The 21,117-nt window shown below is 45.1% G+C and overlaps 3 protein-coding genes and 1 long non-coding RNA gene across 4 annotated transcripts; 2 read left to right on the top strand and 2 right to left on the bottom strand.

Moving 5' to 3' along the window:
- Positions 1-2,701: 2,701 nt before the first annotated feature.
- On the bottom strand, positions 2,702-7,167 carry LOC107278764 (putative disease resistance protein RGA3). The gene is made up of 2 exons (XM_015785699.3): positions 5,055-7,167; positions 2,702-4,950 (listed from the first exon to the last, which is right to left on the bottom strand). The coding sequence occupies exons 1-2, from the start codon at positions 6,715-6,717 to the stop codon at positions 4,844-4,846; spliced, it is 1,770 nt and encodes a 589-aa protein (XP_015641185.1). The 5' UTR covers positions 6,718-7,167; the 3' UTR covers positions 2,702-4,843.
- A 5,016-nt stretch (positions 7,168-12,183) lies between these two features.
- Positions 12,184-14,201, top strand: LOC4341790 (glycine cleavage system H protein 2, mitochondrial). Its single transcript, XM_015787912.3, has 4 exons — positions 12,184-12,315; positions 13,236-13,324; positions 13,509-13,679; positions 13,769-14,201. The coding sequence occupies exons 1-4, from the start codon at positions 12,222-12,224 to the stop codon at positions 13,895-13,897; spliced, it is 483 nt and encodes a 160-aa protein (XP_015643398.1). The 5' UTR covers positions 12,184-12,221; the 3' UTR covers positions 13,898-14,201.
- A 257-nt stretch (positions 14,202-14,458) lies between these two features.
- Positions 14,459-16,473, bottom strand: LOC4341789 (14 kDa zinc-binding protein). The gene is made up of 6 exons (XM_015787911.3): positions 16,380-16,473; positions 16,203-16,262; positions 15,533-15,619; positions 15,304-15,451; positions 14,964-15,081; positions 14,459-14,772 (listed from the first exon to the last, which is right to left on the bottom strand). The coding sequence occupies exons 1-6, from the start codon at positions 16,436-16,438 to the stop codon at positions 14,705-14,707; spliced, it is 540 nt and encodes a 179-aa protein (XP_015643397.1). The 5' UTR covers positions 16,439-16,473; the 3' UTR covers positions 14,459-14,704.
- Positions 16,474-16,625: 152 nt separating this feature from the next.
- LOC9269461 (uncharacterized) lies at positions 16,626-19,721 on the top strand. Its single transcript, XR_001546849.3, has 2 exons — positions 16,626-16,977; positions 19,473-19,721. It is a non-coding gene; the product is annotated as an uncharacterized lncRNA (long non-coding RNA).
- The last annotated feature ends 1,396 nt before the right edge of the window (positions 19,722-21,117 follow it).

Raw genomic sequence — 21,117 nt, 5'->3', positions numbered from 1 at the left:
CTCTCTCGGAATAAGTTTACCTGAGGTCCCTTAACTTGTCAACGAATCCGATTTTCGTCCTTCAACCGGAAGACCAGATACAACGGGTCCCTCAACTATCAAAACCGGTGCAAAGCAGGTCCCTCAGCGGTTTTGATGGTGGTTTTGGCTGATGTGGCGCCTACGTGGCCGGTTGACTTGGTCCTCGTCCTACGTGACGGTGATGTAGCACTAGAAGCAAAATATAAAAATAAAAAATAAAAACAACAATGTGGGGCTCACATGTCAGTCAGACAAAAGGAAAAAACAGTGGGACCCACCATCCTCTCTATCCACGGCGACGGGAGAGGAGCGACCGGCGCGTCCTTCTCTCTCCCTCCCGGCCATCCTTCCTCGTCGGCAAGCGCGCACGGAGAGGGGAAAAGGCAGCGGATCCACTGGTCGTTTCCCGCCGTTGGTGTTAAACATGATATTTACAATGGGATTTGATCCAGTGATAGAGGTGAATGTAATCAACATGAGCATGCTTAACGTAGAATAAGCATCAACAATCACATAATAACGCAATGTTGACATTGCGATGAACATTAACAGTAAAACTTCTAATTGAAATAATGTAAGAAGGTTATACCCAAGAATGGTCCTCCGCTAGAGTTTGAGGCAGTGTTGCCTCCGTTGGTGTTGTCGGGAGCCTCCTTCTCCTTGTCTCCAGTGTTGCCGTTGTCTCCAGTGTTCGACATGTTGGTGAAGATGAAGTAGACATTGACGAACAATGAGTAGTCGCGCCTTGCGCTCCCCAAAAACCTGATCACCCGCCCGTCCGTGCAAACGTCGTAGCAGTGCATGGTTTGCATGGTTTCGGAGGCCTACTCTCCCAACGCGTGTGCACACACTCGTCGGGATGGGATTATTGTAGCAGCAACAGCCTTGGAAATGGATGAAAGTGTGTCTCACTTCTTCTTAGGGAGATCAAATCCATTCTCATTTTATAGAAGGAATGGAAGATGAAGGGTAAGAGTCATGGAATAATTAATTCTCATCAATTAGCCATCAACCATCCTCCACTACACAACCATCAACCAACCATTAATGAGGAGTAATTGATGTAGGTTACCAATGGAATAGGAAGAGGAATAGAGCAACTAATTGTCATCAACTAGCCATGAACCATCCTCCACTACACAACCATCAACCATCCATCAATTAGGAGTAATTGATATAAGTTACCAATTCCCTAGTCAAATGGATTAATTCTCATAAACTCTTCATCCCATTGATATCCCATAAGAAAATGAATACACATGAATTCCTAGCATAATTCCTAGCATAATGAGCCTTGGAATTTATTTGATTTAAATGGATCAATTACCCAATTAAATCTAACAGTGTTCGGTTTGGATCCGCGCGCCGTCTGAGTTTTCATTTTGGATCTTGCGTGGGTGCAAGGAATCGGGCCGGCTATTGATTGGGATTTGATCAGAGTTCGCCGTTGCGCGCCGTCTTTTTCTCGCATGGCGAGCGTGGTAGATCCGCTGGTCTCTCTCTTTCACTGCGCGCCTCTTCCTCCGCCGTTGGTATTCGGTTTGGATCCGCGTGCCGTCTAAGTTTCCGTTTTGGATCTTGCGTGGGTGCGAGGAATCGGGCTGGTTATTGATGGATCCAAACCGAACACCAACGGCGGGCAGCTACCAACGGATCCGCCGCCTTTTTCCCTCTCCGTGCGCGCTCGCCGGTGAGGAAGGATGGCCGGGAGGGAGAGAGAAGGACGCGTCGGCTGCTCCTCTCCCGTCGTCCGTGTACAGAGAGGATGGTGGGTCCCACTGTTTTTTTCCTTTTATCTGATTGATATGTGGGCCCCACATTTTTGTTTTTATTTTTTATTTTTATATTTTGCTTCCCGTGCCACATTACCGCCACTTATGACAAGTACTAAGTCAAACCGGCCGCGTAGGCGCCACATCAGCCAAAACCACCATCAAAACCGTTGAGGGATTTGCTTTGCACTGATTTTGATAGTTGAGGGACCCGTTGTATTTGATTTTCTGGTTGAAGGATGAAAATTGGATTCGTTGACAAGTTAAAGGGACCTCAAGTGAACTTATTCCTTCTCGCTCTTCAAGGACTCGGAGCCGCGGGGTTGGTCCATTCGCAGAGCTCAGCGGTGGAATTAGCTCGAAGCTCGATCATGGCCGCCGCCGCCGGGCTTGCCGCGCCGCCTCCTACCTCCCGGATTTCCTCCTTCCCCAGGGCTTTCTCCACCGGTATGGCATCCGCCCCCTCTCCCGTCTCGCCATTTTATCCCTTCCTGTATCTCGTGTAGTTGCCGAGTTGGGTAGTTGTGGTATGGCCTATGGGGAATTGGGGATCAAAGGTTCTGCGCGTTGGAACGGGGTGACTCGGCTGTTTCTGCTCTAAGTATCGGGTTTCGGAAGGAAGCATGCTGTCAAATCTGAATTTCTGTGATGAGTTTGCTGCATTGCTTGTGTGCGCGTCAAGATTTGTGCAGTTCGTTTGGAGGAGACTTTTGTGTGCAAATCAGAACAAAAAGTAAAGCTATTATTTGGAGGATTCTGGTATCGAGATCTAAGAATGTATGGAGGATGCATGTCATGGTAATTAGATTGTTAAGAGGAATTATCAAGTCAGATGAAAACATCTGTGTGGGTTGCCTTTTTGTTCCATACGAAACGGTTGTATCTATAACAGTTTTCAGAAATAAAAATAGGTGAATAAATCTTTTGATTAATACCGTTGCATAGCCTGACATCCAAAAGCGACTACGTAGACTACTTGATTACTGTGCACTTGCACGAGCTATTTATATTCGTGGTCGCCGACTAATATGAACCTAAATCTATTATATCATCTATCTACTAGGTGCACTTTGGTGCTAGTTGAACCCATCATTGATGCACCTGTATACAATCTTCTGTTGCAGCCTCTGATGATCAATTTTTCAAGCTTTTCCGGCAGCCCATTATTTGGCAATGACTCAACACATGGGCATGAATCAATCTCGAGCTGCTTGAGAGTGTATATTTTGTGCAGTTCACTGGGAAGAGAATGTAGATTGCAGCATTGTATAAACCCAAGATCTTGCAGAGAGGTTAAGAGTAGAAGTGCCTGCACCTGTTGTCTTGAGAGGGAAGTGACCCTGAAATCCGAATGAATTGTTAGCTTCTTCAGAGAAGTGAGCACTGCACACAAAGGGGAGTTGAGGAATAAGGTGCTGTCAACTGTAAGAGATTCCAGTGAGGTAGTAACTTGACCCCACTCTGCATATCTGGATCCTAACAGTTCACTCCATGCTTCAGCAAAACTTGATGCATTGGTCACTTCCAAATCCCTAAGAGCAGTGAAATATTGTCGGTCAAAGAGTTTTCTTAGTGATACACAATTGTGTATTACCAGAGATTTTAATGATCTTAGGGGACTAAGATCAAGAGATGTTATTTGTGGACAATCTGATATAGATAAACTTGAAGGACAGATTTCATTCTCCAAAATTGCTGACAATAATTCATCAGTAATACCATACCCTGTGACTTCAACTTTCTCTGCTGATGTTTGTAGAGAATTTACCATGTGTTCAGAATTACATGCTGATGGTTCTGTCTTTTGCTTGCAGGGGTGTACAGAAAGACTGTCCTGTGCCCAAATATGAAAACTAGACACATGTTTTAGCCAATGCAATTGTAGAACAGCATTTATTGGGCCTGAGCTAGTATTAGCATTGATTTCAGAAACCTCAAGACAGCCACCACGCAAATTTATCACTGTTTGTCCCCAAATTTGAATGTCTATATCAAGGAGCCAAGGCAAGCGTGGAATAAGGAGGGCTTCTGACAGCACCAATTCAGGACAGTATTTGATGTTGATTTTACCAAGCTTTGGGAACCAACACTTGTTTTCTCTACTCCATAGAAAACTAGGAATTCTACTCAGCTTGGGACAATCTTCTACAGTCAAACTGGTCAGGCTAGGGAAAACATTGGAGTCATCTACATTCCAGTCTTCCAATTCTGGCATTGTTTTGATAAATAGCCCTTCCAAACATGGAAACCCCACCACCTGACCACTGCTATAGAACTCAGAGCCAATTCTTCTTAGCGCGTGCATATTGACTATATGCAGCTTCCTAAGGTGAGGGAGGAGTCCCAGTGGAGGAAGAATTTCCAATTCAGAACAATAATCTAGATAAAGATATTCTAGTGAGCTAAGGCTGAGATTACTAGCAAGCCATGATGGGGTAGTACTGCCCCTATAGCCTGTAATATGGAGACAACTTACATTTGAATGTGGTGCAAGACCTTCCAGGACGTGGTATTGTTCTGAAGGCTCTTGTACACAAGAACCGGCACTCCATGACAGCCACAGCTCAGTTAGGTGCCTTTTGTCACTCAATCTAGCCTTTGCTGCTTCTTCATTGCCATCAACATTCTCGAGATTCTGAACTTTCAACAAACCTCTTAGGTTCCTCAACCTTTTCAGTTGTCCAATGTCAAAGCCCCTGGTTTTCCTAACACAGAACTTATCCAACAGAAGCAAGGAAGTCATATTGCCAACACATGGAACTCCTGTGAGTAAATGTTTTCCTTCATCAGCAATCAGATGCTCAAAGTTTAATAAGTTGGCTATCCTTGGAGGTAAATGAAGAAGGCACGGACAGTGCTTTATGTTCAAAACTTGTAGTAGGTAAAGCTTGCATACGGCTTCAGGTAATTCTTCAAGGCGTGACCATCTGAGGTCTAGGTAACGCAAATGTATGAAGTTACTAACTGCTGCAAGTTGCTCTTTTCGGAAAGTGCAGGGCAGAGACAACAGTCTGATAGTACTAGGCCAATTGCTCTGGACAAAGACTACCTCAGAACCTGGAGACCAAATTGATGAAGAGGCAGAGAACATTATAGTCCGCAAATTTTTTAGATGCAGCAAGCCAGCCCATGAGTTCTTTTGGATGCGGCGTTTCATCTGAATACCAGAACAATCGAGTGGATGACATAAGCCCATATCACGAGCATGATCAGAATGAGAGATATACAAGTGACAAGCCTCAACTGAGATAGGGAATTTACCATTAGTTGCCTGGAATTCCCCTTCTGCAACAAGTTGAGCAAGATCATGTAACAACCCAGGTATCATGTAGTGGCCACTCTCGATTATATGGAAGAATGAGCAACTGAGTAACTCGTTAAGGTACTCCTTTCCTACATCTTCCAATGTCTGATCCTCTCCAGGTGTTGGAACAAGGCCTTGTGCCATCCAAGCAAATATAAGCTCTTGCTCAGTGAACTTATAGCCTCTTGGAAATATGGCACAATAGGTGAAACATCGCTGCAAGCTTAGAGGGAGATGCTGATAACTCAACAACAAAACCGGCATAACGTCGTCAGGCTCTTGTTTTAGTTCCCATATGTTTCTATTCAGAAACTTGCACCAATGCTCCTCCTCGTGGTTTTCCGAAAGGAATCTCCCCATGGTCTTGGCAGCCAAGGGGTTGCCATACAACTTGAGAGCTATTTTCCTGCCTATTCGAGCCAAGCTGTGGTCCTCTGTGATGTTTGTGCACTGTAGGAAGAAAGCCCAAAATTCATTATCATGTAAACCGTGCAGTGTCAAACTGTCAAATGTGCCCATGGCCTTGGCGATTTTTCTCTGTCGCGTTGTAACTAAAACCATGCTTCCAGACATCCCCGCGGAGAAGGGACCACAAAGCTTCTCCCAGTGGCTGCTGACCCACACATCATCAAGGACAATCAAGAACCTCTTCCCTTCAATTTTCCTCAGTAGAGTTCTCTGAGTTGCATCAAGACTAGGCACTCTATGAAACTTGGGAGTTTCTTGGCCACCATCGATCGAATCTATCAAATCTGCTATAACTCTGCGCACATCAAGAGTATCAGAAACGCATGCCCAGGCTCTCACTTGAAATGAATCAACTACTCTTTGATGATTGTAGACAGACTGGGCAAGAGCAGTCTTACCAACTCCACCAATGCCAACAATGGGAAGAACATTGAAGTTATTGTACCTAGACTCCATATCTGTTCTAAGCATAAGGTTTATGATGTTGTTGGTAGACTCATCTCTCCCAAACAACTTAGTTTCAGTGGGAAAGGAGCTTGTCTGCCGCAGACTTACCACCACCTCTGGTTGTACATGCCCTAAGCTCGCCATCGACACCAACTTGTCGAGCTCGATGATCCTCCGCACCATGCCAGCAATCTGCTCGAGGCAGCAGGATATCGATTTGATCTTGGAGGACATTGCATCCTGATCGAAGTTGGGGGTGTCCGTGTCAGCGCCCTGCCCTTGCAAGGCTTCGTCGGCGCCCGTCCTGGCTCGCTTGAATGGATTGGACAGGAGAGGCGCAGGCACCAGTATGCGGCCGACCACCTGGCGAGCCGACGACGACGGTGCGCCGCCGTCGCGGCCACTGGTGTCCTCGACGAGCTCCTTGAGGCGGTAGTACTCCATCTCGTCGAGCACGTTGTCGGCGGCGTAGGCAGCGGATTTGAGCTCCACGATGAGGCTGCGCAGGGAGTCGTTGTGGGGGGCGTTGCCGCCGCCGCCTGCCTCGAGCATGGCACGGACCATGTGGAGCTGGTTCTTGAGGCTGAGGAAGTCGCCGTGCAGGCCCGAGCGAGCAGCCCACTGCTCGAGCTTGGAGCCGTAGTACTTGTCGAAGACGACCTGCAAGAACCCACCAACGACGCCCGCGGCGGCCGCAACATCCATCGCTGCCGCTGCGAATGACTGCAAACAAACAGCGGAGGTGACGAGGTCGATAGGTAGCAAATTTTGCAGAGTTCTTCCAGCTTGCTAGTTCAGTTTGCGGTGGTTAGCTTTAGGTGAGGTAGTGTGTTTGTTACATTTTGTAGTTTTATTAGTCCGATTTACTCCCTCCGTTCCAAAATATAACAAATTTTATCTCTTAGAATTTATTCTAAAATATAACTTCTCTACCAATATTTTCTTCTAACTAATTACAACCCTCCGTCATTCATTTTTCTCACCTATCTCCACTACTTATCCGATCACAACCCTACATCATTCACTTCTAACTATTTTCTTAATAACTGTGTCCAACTTTAAAATTTTTATATTCTGTAATGGAGGGAGTAATTAATTAATTAATTGGGTCCGGTTTGATCTTGATTCCACTAAATGAAGGCATTTCCTCTTTCTTCGCAATATAATACTGGTAATCTGTCGTAATCTTTGAAGAAAGGGAGCAACAAAACAAACACACCAGTACACTACTGATTGTTATTCTGAAGTAGTATTATTGGTGCTTAAGGGCCCCTTTGAATCACAGGAATGAAGAAAACGGAGGAATAGGAAAAACATAGGATTCTGACAGGAATGTAAGTGTGAAACAGAGGATTGCAAAACACAGGAAAAATATAGGAATGACCATTTGATTGGACCACAGGAAAAACACAGGAATTTAAGGAGAGATAAAAACTCAAAGGATTTCTTCTATGAGGTTCTACATCTTATTAAAATTCCTCCAAAACTTGTACGGGAAGAGGCATTCCATAGGAATTTCATAGGATTCCATAGGGTTCATTCCTTTGATTCAAAGGACTTTGTAGGAAACATTTCTATAGAAATGAAATCCTCTAAAATTCCTATAAATTTTCTTTGAAGGGGCCTAAAGAATGATTAAGCTATCTTCCGGTGCATAAAGGACGCGGCACCTGATGCCAATGGCCAAAAGCGGACGAAGAATCTTATTTTGGTAGGGATGATCAAAAGAGTTTGAATTGACAGCTGGTTGTCGAGAAAGGACGTGCACTAAAAACGCACGCCCTGAAACCACACTACATCTCAACCACACGAACACAAGCTACAAAAAAAGGGACCCAAGCATCGAAACGACTAATGCTATTTGAGACCGGACACTGCTAGACTTACAACAACACCATAGGACGGAAACTCTAAAAACAACGTCTTCATTAAGGTGCGACGTGATAGCATAACATTGCTGCCTGTCTAAAAAACTGGACAAAGTTTTCCTATAGAGATCCTTGCCTAAGGGCAAAGGGGCACCTCGACAGCGTCGCCAGAAAGGTTACCACGCTCGAAAGTATGACCGTGCCCATTGCTGGTCTAGTGAACACTGGGCTAGGCTTTCGTCTGGGACCCTCTTCATCCCTACTGTTATGGTTCGTCGTCCCCAACTCCGATACTACTCGTCAAGGCTTGCAGCTAGGTATGGTCTCTCGCGCTCGCGCCCACCCGCCCCTCGTGATGCTGCCGTTCAGCGCGTGCTCGATGCCCTACTCAGCTTAGCTGCAGTGTGATGTACGCACTCGTATCCGGCTCTGTGGACTGTCCTTGCTTGCACAGCGTCTTCGATGAGTTCGATCGATCGATCTCCAGCTGCTGATAATTTTGCACATTCGGCGCCGTTGGTTTCAACGTGTTGTTTACAGTGAAATTCCTATGAGAAATTTGCTGCTTCCCGAGGCTGATTGCTGTAGTAATTTCATTTTTTCTTTTTGTTTTCTTGTTGGGAGTATTTTGGGCTAAAATTAGCGTCAATCAAGGTGCGAACTGTTGATCGTGTACCCGGAATAGATCGAAAAATGTACTACATATATATAGTGGGAATGAGCTGTTATGATGACCTAACCAGTACTCCCTCCGTCCTAAAAAAAGGCAAACCCTGAGTTTCCGTACTGACGTTTGACTATTCGTCTTATATGAATTTTTTTTATAATTAGTATTTTCATATTTGTTAGATGATAAAACATGATTAATATTTTATGCGTGACTTATCTTCTTAATTTTTTTTATATTTTTTTCAAATAAGACGAACGGTCAAACGTTGGACACGGAAACCAGAGTTTGTTTTTTTTTTGACGGAGGGAGTACGCAATAATTTCATTAGGACGATAATGACGACCTAACCACTTAATGTAACTTTAAGTTATTTTTACGTTTTCGTACAGAAATGACCCTTAATTTCTGGACCAATTCTAAAAAAAAAGCGAAAATGAGAGGGGAGTGGATTCTAATCCTTCGGGATTATATCCTCTCGTGTACCTTTTCTTTTAAATTTTATACAAATAGTAGTAAACAATTATGATTTTTTTAGCAATATAGGGTATAATAATATCTATCGCTTTACCAAAAATCATGTCCAAATTCAACCTACACGTTGAGAAAAAAAGATAAATTTAGATGTGAATAGTACATTGCTATTCATACGTTAAATTTGTCTTTTTTATCTTTTTTTTATCTTGACGTGCGAGTTGAGTTTAGACCTAGGATTTTGTGGAGTTGTATAAATATATTGTATAAGCGTTTTCAAATTTCTTTAGAATTTTTCATAACAGTTTGGATGGTTTTTAAGCAATCTAGAGAACGTTCCTCGTGGGATCAGAGGAGAAGAATATTCTATTGGAGAATATCTCTTGGAAAAAGTACACCGAAGGTCCCTCAACTTGTCATCGAGTTACAAAATCGTCCCTCAACCGCAAAACCAGATACCGGTAAAACTAGATACCGAACATCCCTCAACTAATTAAAACTGGTCACAGTAGATTCTTCGGTGGTTTTGACCCCGGTTTTATCCTACGTGGCGGCTGAGTCAGCATGGACCCATGTGGACCCTACATGTTAGGCTGAGTCATCTATGGCTCCCATCGGATGGCCTATTCAGCCAAAGAAAAAGCCAAATTTTGAATTTTCAAACTTAATTTTGACATTGATTTTGAGATATTTTCAACGTAGTTTCTTTTTCAGCATTGGCTTTTAAGTCACCGAGAACACATATATAAAAGTTTTACCTACAAATTTATTTTTATTCTCTAATAAGCCGTTTTGGCTTATTAAAAGAAAAGCCAAACGATGAGGGCATATCTCTCCCTCTCTTCTCTTCTGTGCAGGCCGGTCGGTCTTCCTCGGTTCCTCCTCTCTCTCTCTCTCTCTCTATGCAGGGCGGCCGCTGGGCGGGGCGAGGCGGGAGAGGAGGACGGCGCCGCGACGGCGGTCGGCGGCGGCGACAACGGCAGCCCAGCGGAGCTCCACGGCGTGGGCGTGCCGCGGCCGTGCGCGGGCGTCGACGGGGAGGCGCGGGCGTCGCGGGTGGCGGGAAGGCGCGGGCGTCAACGAGGCGAAGCGGGAGAGGAGGAGGACGGCGCCGCGACGGGCGGCCGGCGGTCAACCGAGCTTGAGCCAATTCATGGTGGCAGTGGCGGTGGCAGGCGAGCGCGGTGGCGGCAGGCGAGTGCGGTGACGACTGCTGCTGGCGCCCCGTCTCAGCCCAACTCCGGCGGCAGGGCGAGCGGCTAAGTACGGGGGCAGTCCGAGCGGCAGCAGGGCAAGCGGCGGCTGGGATAGGGACGACGGGAGGGACCCCGAGTCGTCGTCGTGCTCCGTGTCGCCGACTGCCGCCCGTTGCGCCAGCCCTCCTCTCAGCCGCGCTCCTCCCTCGCCGGCCACCGCCCGCCGCCCGTCGCACCGGCCTCCTCTCCACTGTGCTCCCCCCTACCAGCAGCCGGCCGCCAAAGGCTGCCCGTTGCGCCGGCCTCCTATCCGCGTGCTCCCACCGCCATCGCGTCGGCCTCCTCTCCGCCGTCCACGACGACGGGGGATCCTCCTGCCGCCGACACGACCTCGGCGCCACGTCTCCACCGCCTGCCATGCGGGCTCTTGGCGTTCTCCGTCGTGTTGGAGTTGAGCGTAGGCTTGATGACCTCCAGGGCCTTGCTGACCTCCGACCACGACGTCGGCGCGAGGTCGTGGCCGTCGAGCTGCGGGAGCGGCATCACGGTTGTGGTGGGTTTCTTCAGCGGCAAAGGAGCTTGTCGGCAACAGCCTTGCTGCCTTGTCATAGGCCATGCAGAGACTGCAGGGGATGGAGCTGGGGATGCAACGTGTGCGAATGAGCATTAATGGAATCACCGTGGTGCTAGATGGAGACTTGTCCTCACCGCCGGGCAACTGCTTCACCAAGACGTACGAGATGCCCCATAACATGGCGGCCGGTGTCGACCGCAGAGCGCAGCAAGCCGTGTGGCGATGTGCCGGGGCCATGGTGGTGGTCGAGCTTCCCGTGGCATGGAGCCCAACCGCGCCGGCCGCCGACGGGCGCGCGGCCGAGCTTGTCGACGGTAGGGGCAGCGGGGGCGTTGTCCTTGAGTGCATCCGGCGGTAGAGAGATGGCCCCGTGCTGCAGAGGGCCAGCCGCCGCTCATCTCGGCAGACTCGCCGACAGCTGAAAGTTGACATGGCGCTGGCGAGGGCGAGCGGCACGGCCGGGACTCGGCCGGCGAGTGCGAGCGGCGCGGGCGGCGTGGGCGAGCGGCGCGGTCTCCTCCCCACCCGATGCACGCCATGCCAAGAGAGAAGAGAGAGAGAGGAGGAGGAGGAGGAGGAAGGGAGAGAAGAGGGAAAGAGAAAGCTGACGTGGACAGTATGACATGTGGGGGCTCACACGGGTCCCACGCTGACTCAGCCGCCATGTCGGATAAAACCAGGGTCAAAACCACCGAAGGACCTAGAGTAAACGGTTTCTGATTTTGCTATATATTTGTCGATAAATTTTTCCCCAAAAATTTGACAGATGTAATTACAGTACAATCGTAGTGTAATTATACTGTAACTTGCATGTAATTACACTGTAACTATGGTGTAACTTATATCTAACTTTCAAAAATCTGTCTGTAACATGTTATTTCGGTAAAATGGAGGTCGTGGGAACAATTTTTTTTCACATATGTGTGCTATGATTTGTTTTCTTCCTCACCAAAACAAATCTTGTAATAGATCTAACGATTCAAAATTATGTGAAACTTACATATAAGTTACACTGTAATTACATGTAAGTTACAGTGTAATTACATATAAGTTACAGTGTAATTACACTACGATTGTACTATAATTACATCTGTCAAATTTTTGGAGAAAAACTTGTCAACAAATGTATAGGTAGTCCCACGGTTTTGTAAGTTGAGGGATGTCACATATTTGGTTTTGTGGTTGGGGGACGATTTTGTATCTCGATGACAAGTTGAGGGACCTTCGGTGTACTTTTTCCAATATCTCTTCAAGCTGTCAGAGGCAAACTGGTAACCAACCCAGTTTAGCCCAATTCAACATGGGCCTAAACTACAGCCCACTAACAAAAGCCCATTAAGAGAAAGCCCATTATTTTCTCTTTCTCTCTCCAAGGTGGCGGCGGGGTTGGTCCACTCGAAGAGCTCGGCGGTGGAACAGCTCGCTCGATCATGGCCGCCGCCGCCGCCGCCTCAAGGGCGCTCTGGGCTTGCCGCACCGCCTCCTACCTTCGGATCTCCTCCTTCCCCAGGGCTTTCTCCACCGGTATGGCATCTGCCCCCTCTCCTGCTTTGCCATTTTGTCCTCCCTCCTGCTTAGTATTTTGCCTGTATTATATGTGTAGTTGTGTACTGTTTGTGGTATGGGGAATTGGGGATCAAAGGCTCTGCGCGTTGGGACGGGGTGACTCGGCTGTTTCTACCCTAATTATCGGGTTTCGGGAGGAAGTATGCTGTTAAATCTGAAATTTTGTGATGTTTTTGCTTCACTGCTTGTGTGCGCGCGTCACAGATTTGCGCAGTTCGTTTGCAGGAGACTTTCGTATGTAAAGTATAGCGGTGACCCGATAGTTCATTGTGAGGCATGTCGATCGTTTATATCAGGGAGGAGGATTAGGTCTAATGTTAGGGTTATTTGTTTTTGATGGCTTGATGCACCATTCTAGACTTTCTAGTTGCTAGTTCCTTCTTGGGGTGTTCATTAGTTCATAGGCAAGACTCTGCACCGATTGGATGACTGAAATGTGAATTACCCTTTTGGTTATTGAGAATTTGAGATGATGAAATGTGCAGATGATTTATGGAATTACAGTGTAGGGCTTCCAAAAATTGGTACTAGACTGCAAATTACATCTTGCTAGATTACACAGGCAACACAACATATATGCGGATTACATTTCTATTCCATATGTAGTGGTTATAGTTGTTTCTATTTCAGAAATAAAAATAGGTGATCCCAAGAGAAGGTGGTCATGCACCTTGTGCCATATTTGTTTTCTCAACTTGGTTTTATGTTTCTTCAAAACATCTTTTTAGATTTTTCCAGTGTACTGCTACTGCATCCCTCTAGCGTATCTAACTGATTGGAGCATTTACTGAAACTTTTCAAATGAATACAATATCCATTGCTTCGCTGTCAGCCTATCACTCTAATAAGTAATGCATATTTGTTTTCCTGCTTGGCAGTCCTTAAAGATCTAAAATATGCTGATACTCATGAGTGGGTGAAGGTTGAGGGTGATTCAGCAACCATAGGGGTCACAGACCATGCTCAGGTAATCAGTTTGATACATTTGCAAGCTGCACCAGCATTTTATCAGCCTTCAATATGCTATATTACTGGGTCTCTTGCTGAGTTGATAACTTCAACGTGTTATTGACATGCATTACAGCATTTTTCCTCAAAATAGAATTTTCTGTGATAGTGTGATGGCTTAATATGTCCTGTTTCAATTCCAGGACCATTTGGGTGATGTTGTGTATGTTGAGCTTCCAGAAGTTGGTTCCACAGTATCACAAGGAACGAACTTTGGTGCGGTTGAAAGTGTGAAAGCAACCAGTGATATCAATGCACCAGTATCTGGAGAGATTATTCAAGTAAATGATGAACTAAGTGAAAAACCAGGATTTGTGAGTCGCAATTGCTACCCTTGCTAGACTAATTTTTGAGTAATCACTGCTATGTTCAGTTGACAATTTGCTTCTGCAATTTTACACAGATAAATGGAAGTCCATATGAGAAGGGATGGATCATCAAGGTTAAGATAAGTGATCCAAGTGAGTTAAACTCGCTGATGGATGATGAGAAGTACAAGAAGTTTTGTGAGGAAGAAGATGGCAAACACTGATCAATCCCCTAACTGCTGGATTTCAAGAAACTATGCAGCAACTCACCATCATGACAATGAGCCATCTCGCCTCTCCTACCACATTATATTATTCTGGATAGAGGAGTCCCAAGGAATGTAATAAGCTGAAACATTTTTCTTGCAAATCAGACATGAAAATTTTGTAGTGTCCTGATCATTCCGTTTGTGCTCCATTTGAAATTCAGCTCTTGATTTGCTTATCATCTGAATACAGGTGGAGGATTGGGTTTGTTTAAACTTTGATTAAGTGACAGTGACTTGATTGTATTGAGATTGCAGCTCAGGGATTGTGGGTTTGTTTATCTTCTGAATTCAATTCTGGAGATAGCTGCATGAAACGTGATCCACCCGTTTTCCAGCTATATTATTCCAGTTTGAATAACAAAATCAGATTTATAAAACATTAAAACAAGCATCATTAGACAAGTCGATAACTCTGTTCTTTCAATTCAATCGATCGTTTTGCCTTGAGAAAGTCAAAACTACATTACAGCACGAAGAATCTAGCTTATTACCCTCGATCCGTATTGCAAATAAATATTGTGGCCGAACGATTATGTAAACTTTAGAGGCTCGAATCAAGTAATTACAGAACGACCAGACAATCTCACTAACAGATTCTTTGAGCATTCTCACGGGCTCTGTTGTGAAGGTATCATTGACAACAAAGACGTTACAGATGGATAGAAAACACCATTCACCAATGCGGGTATTACTTCAACCGATCATATTGTCTTACTACAAGAGAACTTAGGCAATAGTACAGAAAGCATCCCACTTGGTTAATTAGCCAGCAGGCCATTTCATCTGCCTTCCACCTAGTACATGCAAGTGCAGGTGATAGACTGATTGACCTGTGGACAGAGCGATGATACAGTATTAGCATAAATACTGAAAAATATGGCGGTGGAAAAGAGCTCATGCATGAGCATGGGTATCAACACCGAAAATACGTTGAAGGATGATGTGTAGCATGTATACTGAAAAGTGAAAACATGTGCAAACCCCAGTAAGTAGAAAAGAGATGTGGCATGGGAGTGCTTACATCCTTTAGGTCCATTGTTTATGACGACACGGTACCCTTCAGCTATACCTTCCTTCTCAGCCACTATTTTCGCGGCGTATAGAAGATAGCCCAGAATTTCGACATGCCTTGGTTCAGCCTAAAAATATGTTCTTCCAACATGAGGTGATAATGTCTGATGGAAGGCTTGCTCAAAGAAGACATGAGTACATGACCAACAATTTTGCTTCCATAGGCAGTTAAAAAGGGCATCGGCTTGTACTAAGATAAGCACATAACGAAGTACATGGATACTGCCATGCTACACAGTTTTAGAGATTGAGAATTCCTCTCGCAAACACTAGTGAACAACATTCCATACCTTGTCTAGTCCAGTCAACCCATCTCTTATCTTTGGGATGACTAGAACATGCACAGGGGCTTGTGGATTAATATCTCTAAATGCCAGCACTTTCTCATCCTCATAGACAACATTAGAAGGAATTTCCTTTGCAATGATCTTGTCAAAACTTCCATAAAATAAACAAAGAGGAATACTCAGTGCCACTGCCACAGAAGGGATTATGAAATAGTAAAATGAGAAAGCTTACATGGTCGGTCCTCCAGTATCAGCTGTTGCTGCTGCTGCTTTAGCAGCAGCTTCTTCATTTGTCGATGAAGCAATGTGGCGCACAAATCTGGAGGAAAAGGGAAAAGCACCCGGACTCAATATTAGACAAGAACCATCAATTGTAGACGATGGGAGAGAACTATGATTTCATAGCATTACCGTAAACCCACCACACATCTAAATGCCACCATATTGTTTAGGCACTTGTTTAATTTTGGATTTAATTGTTTTACAGACTTGAGTTTATATCAAATAGCAATATAACTAATTGGGATTCGGTAATTGCTATTTGGTGATCAACCCTTTGTTCATTGCTTATACTTTTTTTAGTACCAACCGTTGGAAACAATAGAGCACACTACACTCCGTTGATTGACCCTTCATGGCTAACTAAATCTAGAATCATGCACATATAACAGGCCAATGGGCATGTAGAGAGTCTATTGATTCTGTTAATAATCATCTGGTAATTGATTGCTCTAAAGATAGAATGAAGTCTCCTAAGCATCCATAAGTACAAGAGAAAACTGCTCCAAAGTTGCCCAAAAGTTGAATGCCAGTAGTAACACCCAACCTTGGTCCAAATTTCCAAAAATGATTCGCAAAAGAAACATGGGCATAAGTCAGATCTCTGATGAAAGCGGCCACACCTTTGGGGAGCGAAGCGGCGGGAGAGTCGGAGACCGTGAGGCCGCAGCAAGGGTGAGCGCCTGTGCACAAGAGACATGTAAGAAAAAGATTGGATTAGATATTTAGAAGTAATATCTGCTTGACTAACACTGCTGCAGTAGACCGGACTCGAAGGAAGAGAGAGAGTGAGAGCTCACCGGAGGAGGAGAGAGGAGGCGGCCGCCGTGAGCTTCGCCGCCGCGGCCATGGCCGCCATGAGAGAAGCTTCGGGAGTGGTGGTGGGTTGCGGCCGTGCGGCTCCCAGGCCGCGTGCTGGGATAGTGGTGGGTATCCGACTCGACGACCGTCCGATCTAACATCGACGGCCCAGATGGGGTAACCTAGCATTTCGAGGCCCAACAGGCCGAGGCTACAAGGCTAACCCACCCACAACGAAGCCCATTAATCCTTTCCCGAATCATCCCTCTCGGAAAAAATCCCCAAATCGATCCGCCTCTCTCTCTCTCCCCCCTTCTCGCCGGCGGCCGGCGCGGCGCGGCGAGGCGGATTCGGCGGCGATTTCCTTCCTAGGGTTTGGTCTTCCTCCTCCCCTCCGGCCTCCTCTCGCACCGACGGCATCGCCCCCTCCCTTCTAGATCCGCCTCGCCATCGAAAACCCTAGACGACCACGAGCCGCCATGACCGTCCCCCTTCCCACCACCCGCCGCCGATGGCGGCATCGACGATTACAACCTGCGATTACCGTCATGTCGTGCGGTTCGTTCGTCTCCCCCTCCGCGGCGACGCCTCGAGCAGGTAATCCACGGGGTTGGGGTACCTAGGGTTAGCGTTTGTTCGGTGAACGGGGGGCGTCCGTTGCACGGCACGACCCGACCACTGGCTCCCGCATCCATGGCGATGACGGCGATATCTCCCGTCAGTTGCATGGTCCCCTTGCACAAACGCCCAGACCAAGTTGATCTCGGAACCTAATTTACATCAGATATCGTTGCCTTGCACTGATTTTAGGGATTAGGGTAAAGTAAAGGCCTTATAAATGTATGTTCCCATGAAATCTAACCGGACCTGTTGTTTCCCATTCATGCCGTTGATTGTAGGGCTTGCTTGTTTAGGTTAGGTGATAAAAATTAGAAAATGCTTAAAGTAAAGCAGTAGTGATGTATTTCTTTTTTTTTCTTTTTTCCAATCTGGATGTTTTAGAGATGGATTGTTTTCTATTTGGTTTAGGTTGGGTTTCCTTGTATTCTCTTAGATTCGTTGGGTTTCTTATCAACAATGTTGTCTGTTGACTGTGTTGTTTGTGAGGGATATGGGTTTCATTGTTTTGTTCCTTGTGGGATTAAACATACTTTAGATAAGTAAATTGGGCTGTATTTGTACAATTGGTAGCATCTGCCCTTTGGCCTTTTATTTGCTACTCAGTATTGTCGGCATCATCCGGTTTGTTTGGAATTTATTGGATAAGATTAATGGGGTTTCTGTTAGGATGCAAGTATGTAACTGGGCTTGGTCAGCCAACCCACACACTGATCATTCAGTTGCTTTACCCTAATATCTGGCTTTGTTCATAAAGATGCCGTACGATAGCTATAGGCCATGTGCAGAGATTGAGTAGGTGGGTCATCCATCCCACTTGCATACGTACTACTAATATGTGTAAGAGTTTCTTGTATGATGTTACTAATAGATGGCTCTGAAAATGTACTTTTTTTTGTCCATATTTAATTTTTCAGTGTCCTTACCAGAAATATCTCTGGCCTATCTCTAGAGCTGTATTGTCTGTGGTGGTGGTCCCTTCAAAGTTTTGTGCAATCGGAGCATAGCTATCTTCTTTTACCTCTAGGTTGTGTTTTAGCAGCTGAACAAGTGCTGTAATCCTTTCTCTACTTCTTTCGGCCCCCCCCCCCCCAAAAAAAAAAAAGAGAGAGAGAGAAAGAAAAGGGAATGTCCTATCTTGCTATGTTTCTTTAAGTTGGTTCTGTTTTCCTTCCTTCCAAATGAAATTGGTTCTTGTGAATCAATGTAGCGTCCCTTTACACAGTATTGTTTTCTCCCAGTTGTCTTGTCTTTTTATTTGACTTTTCATATATGTAAGGGAAAGAAGAAGGCCTTAGAGAAAAAAACAGTAGAAAAAGGAAAAGAAGATAGGGGTAAGCTCATCCTAGAACCCTAGTTGGCTTGCAGTCACCTTCTTCCTCACCGCAATGGCTGGTGCCTTATCTGCTCGTCATGGAGGCTGGTGCCTGGTGGAGTACGATGCCTCTTAGGGCACAGAAGTATAGAACACGTGGGTATGAAGACCTATGTTGGGCTTTGGTGGGCTGGCTGCCTGGCTTAGTGGGCCTTTTACCAAATACCCCCTTTCTTCTTCCTAATTTCTCTACCATGTTCTCCACTAATCACGCCTCAACCATCTCATATGGCAAAGCAACGCCTTATGCCTCAGCGCTATGGCGCTAAGGCAGTGGTGGGTCGCGTTAAACTGCCTTAACAACACTGGTTTCATATATGTAAATTGGGTTGTACTTGCACTGACCTTTTCTTTTGCACCCTGTTGCCTTGCATAAATTTGTTGGTACATGGCTGATGTTTTACTCACTGTTTTGTTAAGATTTTACAGTTTGTTTGGAATTTTGTTAATTGGTGGGATTTTTGTTGGGATGCAACCGGGCTTGGTCTACCAACCCAGATACCAATCCTTTGCTTGCTTTACCACTAATATTGAGTATTGTTCAGAAAGGCGCTGTGTGAGCTGGGTTTCTGCCTAGGAGCTAGGTTACCTGTTAATACTTGTGCAGCAGGCGGGAGGATGCCGCCTAGCGCCTACCATTGCCCTAGTATGCTGGGTGGAACCTTGTCACTGGTTATAGGTCCATGTGCAGAAAGTGCGGTAGGTGGGTCAGTCTACTTGCATACCTACTTTGCCTCGTATGTTTGTAAGAGTTTCTTGGATGTTCTATCTTGCTTATCTGTACTGCATATAGTCTGCCCCGAAAAAGAAGATTTTTCTGTTGATATTTGTTATCCTCCATAATTAACTTCTCAGTGCCCTTATCATAGAATTATCTCCAGGGAATGCCCTACGTTGTTTGCTCTTGTAGTTGGTTTTGTTTGCCTCCCTTCATATGAAAATTGGTTGTTGTGAACCAATGTAACCCTTTACATCCAGACGTCTTTTTTGTTTGTTTTCCCGTGGTGCTGACTTTTTGTTTTTAGTTCTATGAAGCTGAGTTATCTTGTTCCTATTTGGTGTATTAGAATAACGCTCTTTTCACATGTTTGGTGGACAGGTGGAGTTTATGTTATTCATACATGCAAGTTATGTCAATGACACCTAACTGGTTTAGTTTAGATCCTTGTGTCTCATTGTCTCCTTTGCAAGACAGAAGTTCTATTTGATTAAAGCAATGCTGCAATGTATGTTGATTGTGAGGCAATGACTGAAAAGGATGATTATGAGAGCAATACTGAATCACCTGTCTGTTTGTATTAGTATGTGAGTGTGACAATAATATTAATGGCAACTATATCCTTCGTCATTAGCTGGAAGAACATTTTTTTTGTTTTAAAAAGCAAATATAGCTCGTGTGATAGTACTTTTTATCGGTCTGGTTACCAATTTGTAGTCATGTGCCCTCATGCTTTCATGTTTTGGGACTGTGTTGATTGCTGTTAGGAGCCTTCAAAAGCTGCATGGTGTTGTATTTATTTTACTAATTTGCCAATTTGCATGTCTTGGTGAGTATTCAGGTGCTTTCTTTATGACTGATGATGCCTTCCCCATCTTTTCTTTTGCTATTTATTGGCTAGCTTAATCCAGAGTCTTATTCTGCTGTAGCTTTTGGGGATTAAGTTAGTTTTTAGTCGCATGTAGTGGAATTGATTGTCTTGTTTCAGCAAGCAAGATAAATTTCCACTCTTCCAACTGTATTATTTATTGCAAGCAAGATAAATTTCCACTCCTCCAACTGTATTATTTATCTTTATGTAGAGCTCGCCCCCTGATTCTCGAGCGATGATCTTCTCTCCTGAACCACTGACCATCACTTAGCCCAACCCACAACAAATCTGCTTTGTTCTTTCGCACTTACGACTGGTTACGTTAGTTGTGCAGGTGTGATGTCTGGTATATGACCAGAAGTTGCTCTGTGTGTTTGTAGTAGGGATTTGAACCGTGCCTTCTTGTTTAAATGTCATTTTATTGCTTTCATGGATGATCCTAGGTATCATTCACCTTCATCAGAACGGAATTTGCAGTTATGCTAGCTCTTATATGATTCCATCTATACAAGTGTATGCTGTGTATTCTTAGTATTGAGCGTTCAGAACTTGCTGTTCCTTTTAAGCTCAGTTTGTATTTATATGTTGTTCCTTTTAAGCTCAGTGTGTATTTATATGATTTGATTAGTGAATGTGTCATTTTGACCACTTTTCTCTTGATGTATCTTTATGTTTGAATATATCGTCCATAAATGGAGCTTGTCTTTATCGTACATGTGCAGTAGAGTGCCTGAGACCCTCCTATTCATTCAATATATTGCCGTCGTGACTTGCATGAAACATCGTTCTCTTTTTGGACTTTGAGGCTCACTCTGAATTAGTGTTGCCTGAATCTGCGATCGATAAGCTAATTATGTCTGGAGTCTGCTCATTCTCATGATATCCCGTTTTCTTTACCGGATATGCTTGCAGGTGCTTCGTCGATGGTACCCGTTTGTACCTTACTAAACATGAGGGATTGTTCATGCAATGACGACTAAGAATAAACTGGCTGTATTTTGTTGCTGGCCTTATGGCGAGACCATGGGAGTATGGGGCTCGAGTGCGCTAGTTATGCCGTTAGGATTAGATGGACCTAGTCTTTTACAATACTACCCCTCCGTTACAAAAAAAAAAAACCAATCTTAGCTACGAACTTGTATATGTGTGTCTGGG

The sequence above is a fragment of the Oryza sativa genome, chromosome 6, assembly GCF_034140825.1.
Source record: "Oryza sativa Japonica Group chromosome 6, ASM3414082v1".
Taxonomy (NCBI): Eukaryota; Viridiplantae; Streptophyta; class Magnoliopsida; order Poales; family Poaceae; genus Oryza; species Oryza sativa.
This window is presented reverse-complemented; position numbering and strand designations above follow the sequence as displayed.

Bases quoted from the DNA above. Each gene is read 5' to 3' on its own strand.
- LOC107278764 (XM_015785699.3), bottom strand. From the start codon at position 6,717: ATGGATGTTGCGGCCGCCGCGGGCGTCGTTGGTGGGTTCTTGCAGGTC. The intron at 4,951-5,054 runs GTAAATTCCCTA...TCTGGTATTCAG, and splicing joins GGAATTCCAGGCAACTAATG to ATGAAACGCCGCATCCAAAA.
- LOC4341790 (XM_015787912.3), top strand. From the start codon at position 12,222: ATGGCCGCCGCCGCCGCCGCCTCAAGGGCGCTCTGGGCTTGCCGCACC. The intron at 12,316-13,235 runs GTATGGCATCTG...CCTGCTTGGCAG, and splicing joins CCCCAGGGCTTTCTCCACCG to TCCTTAAAGATCTAAAATAT. The intron at 13,680-13,768 runs GTGAGTCGCAAT...AATTTTACACAG, and splicing joins TAAGTGAAAAACCAGGATTT to ATAAATGGAAGTCCATATGA.
- LOC4341789 (XM_015787911.3), bottom strand. From the start codon at position 16,438: ATGGCGGCCATGGCCGCGGCGGCGAAGCTCACGGCGGCCGCCTCCTCT. The intron at 16,263-16,379 runs GTGAGCTCTCAC...TCTTGTGCACAG, and splicing joins GCCTCCTCTCTCCTCCTCCG to GCGCTCACCCTTGCTGCGGC. The intron at 15,452-15,532 runs GTAAGCTTTCTC...ATTTTATGGAAG, and splicing joins GATACTGGAGGACCGACCAT to TTTTGACAAGATCATTGCAA.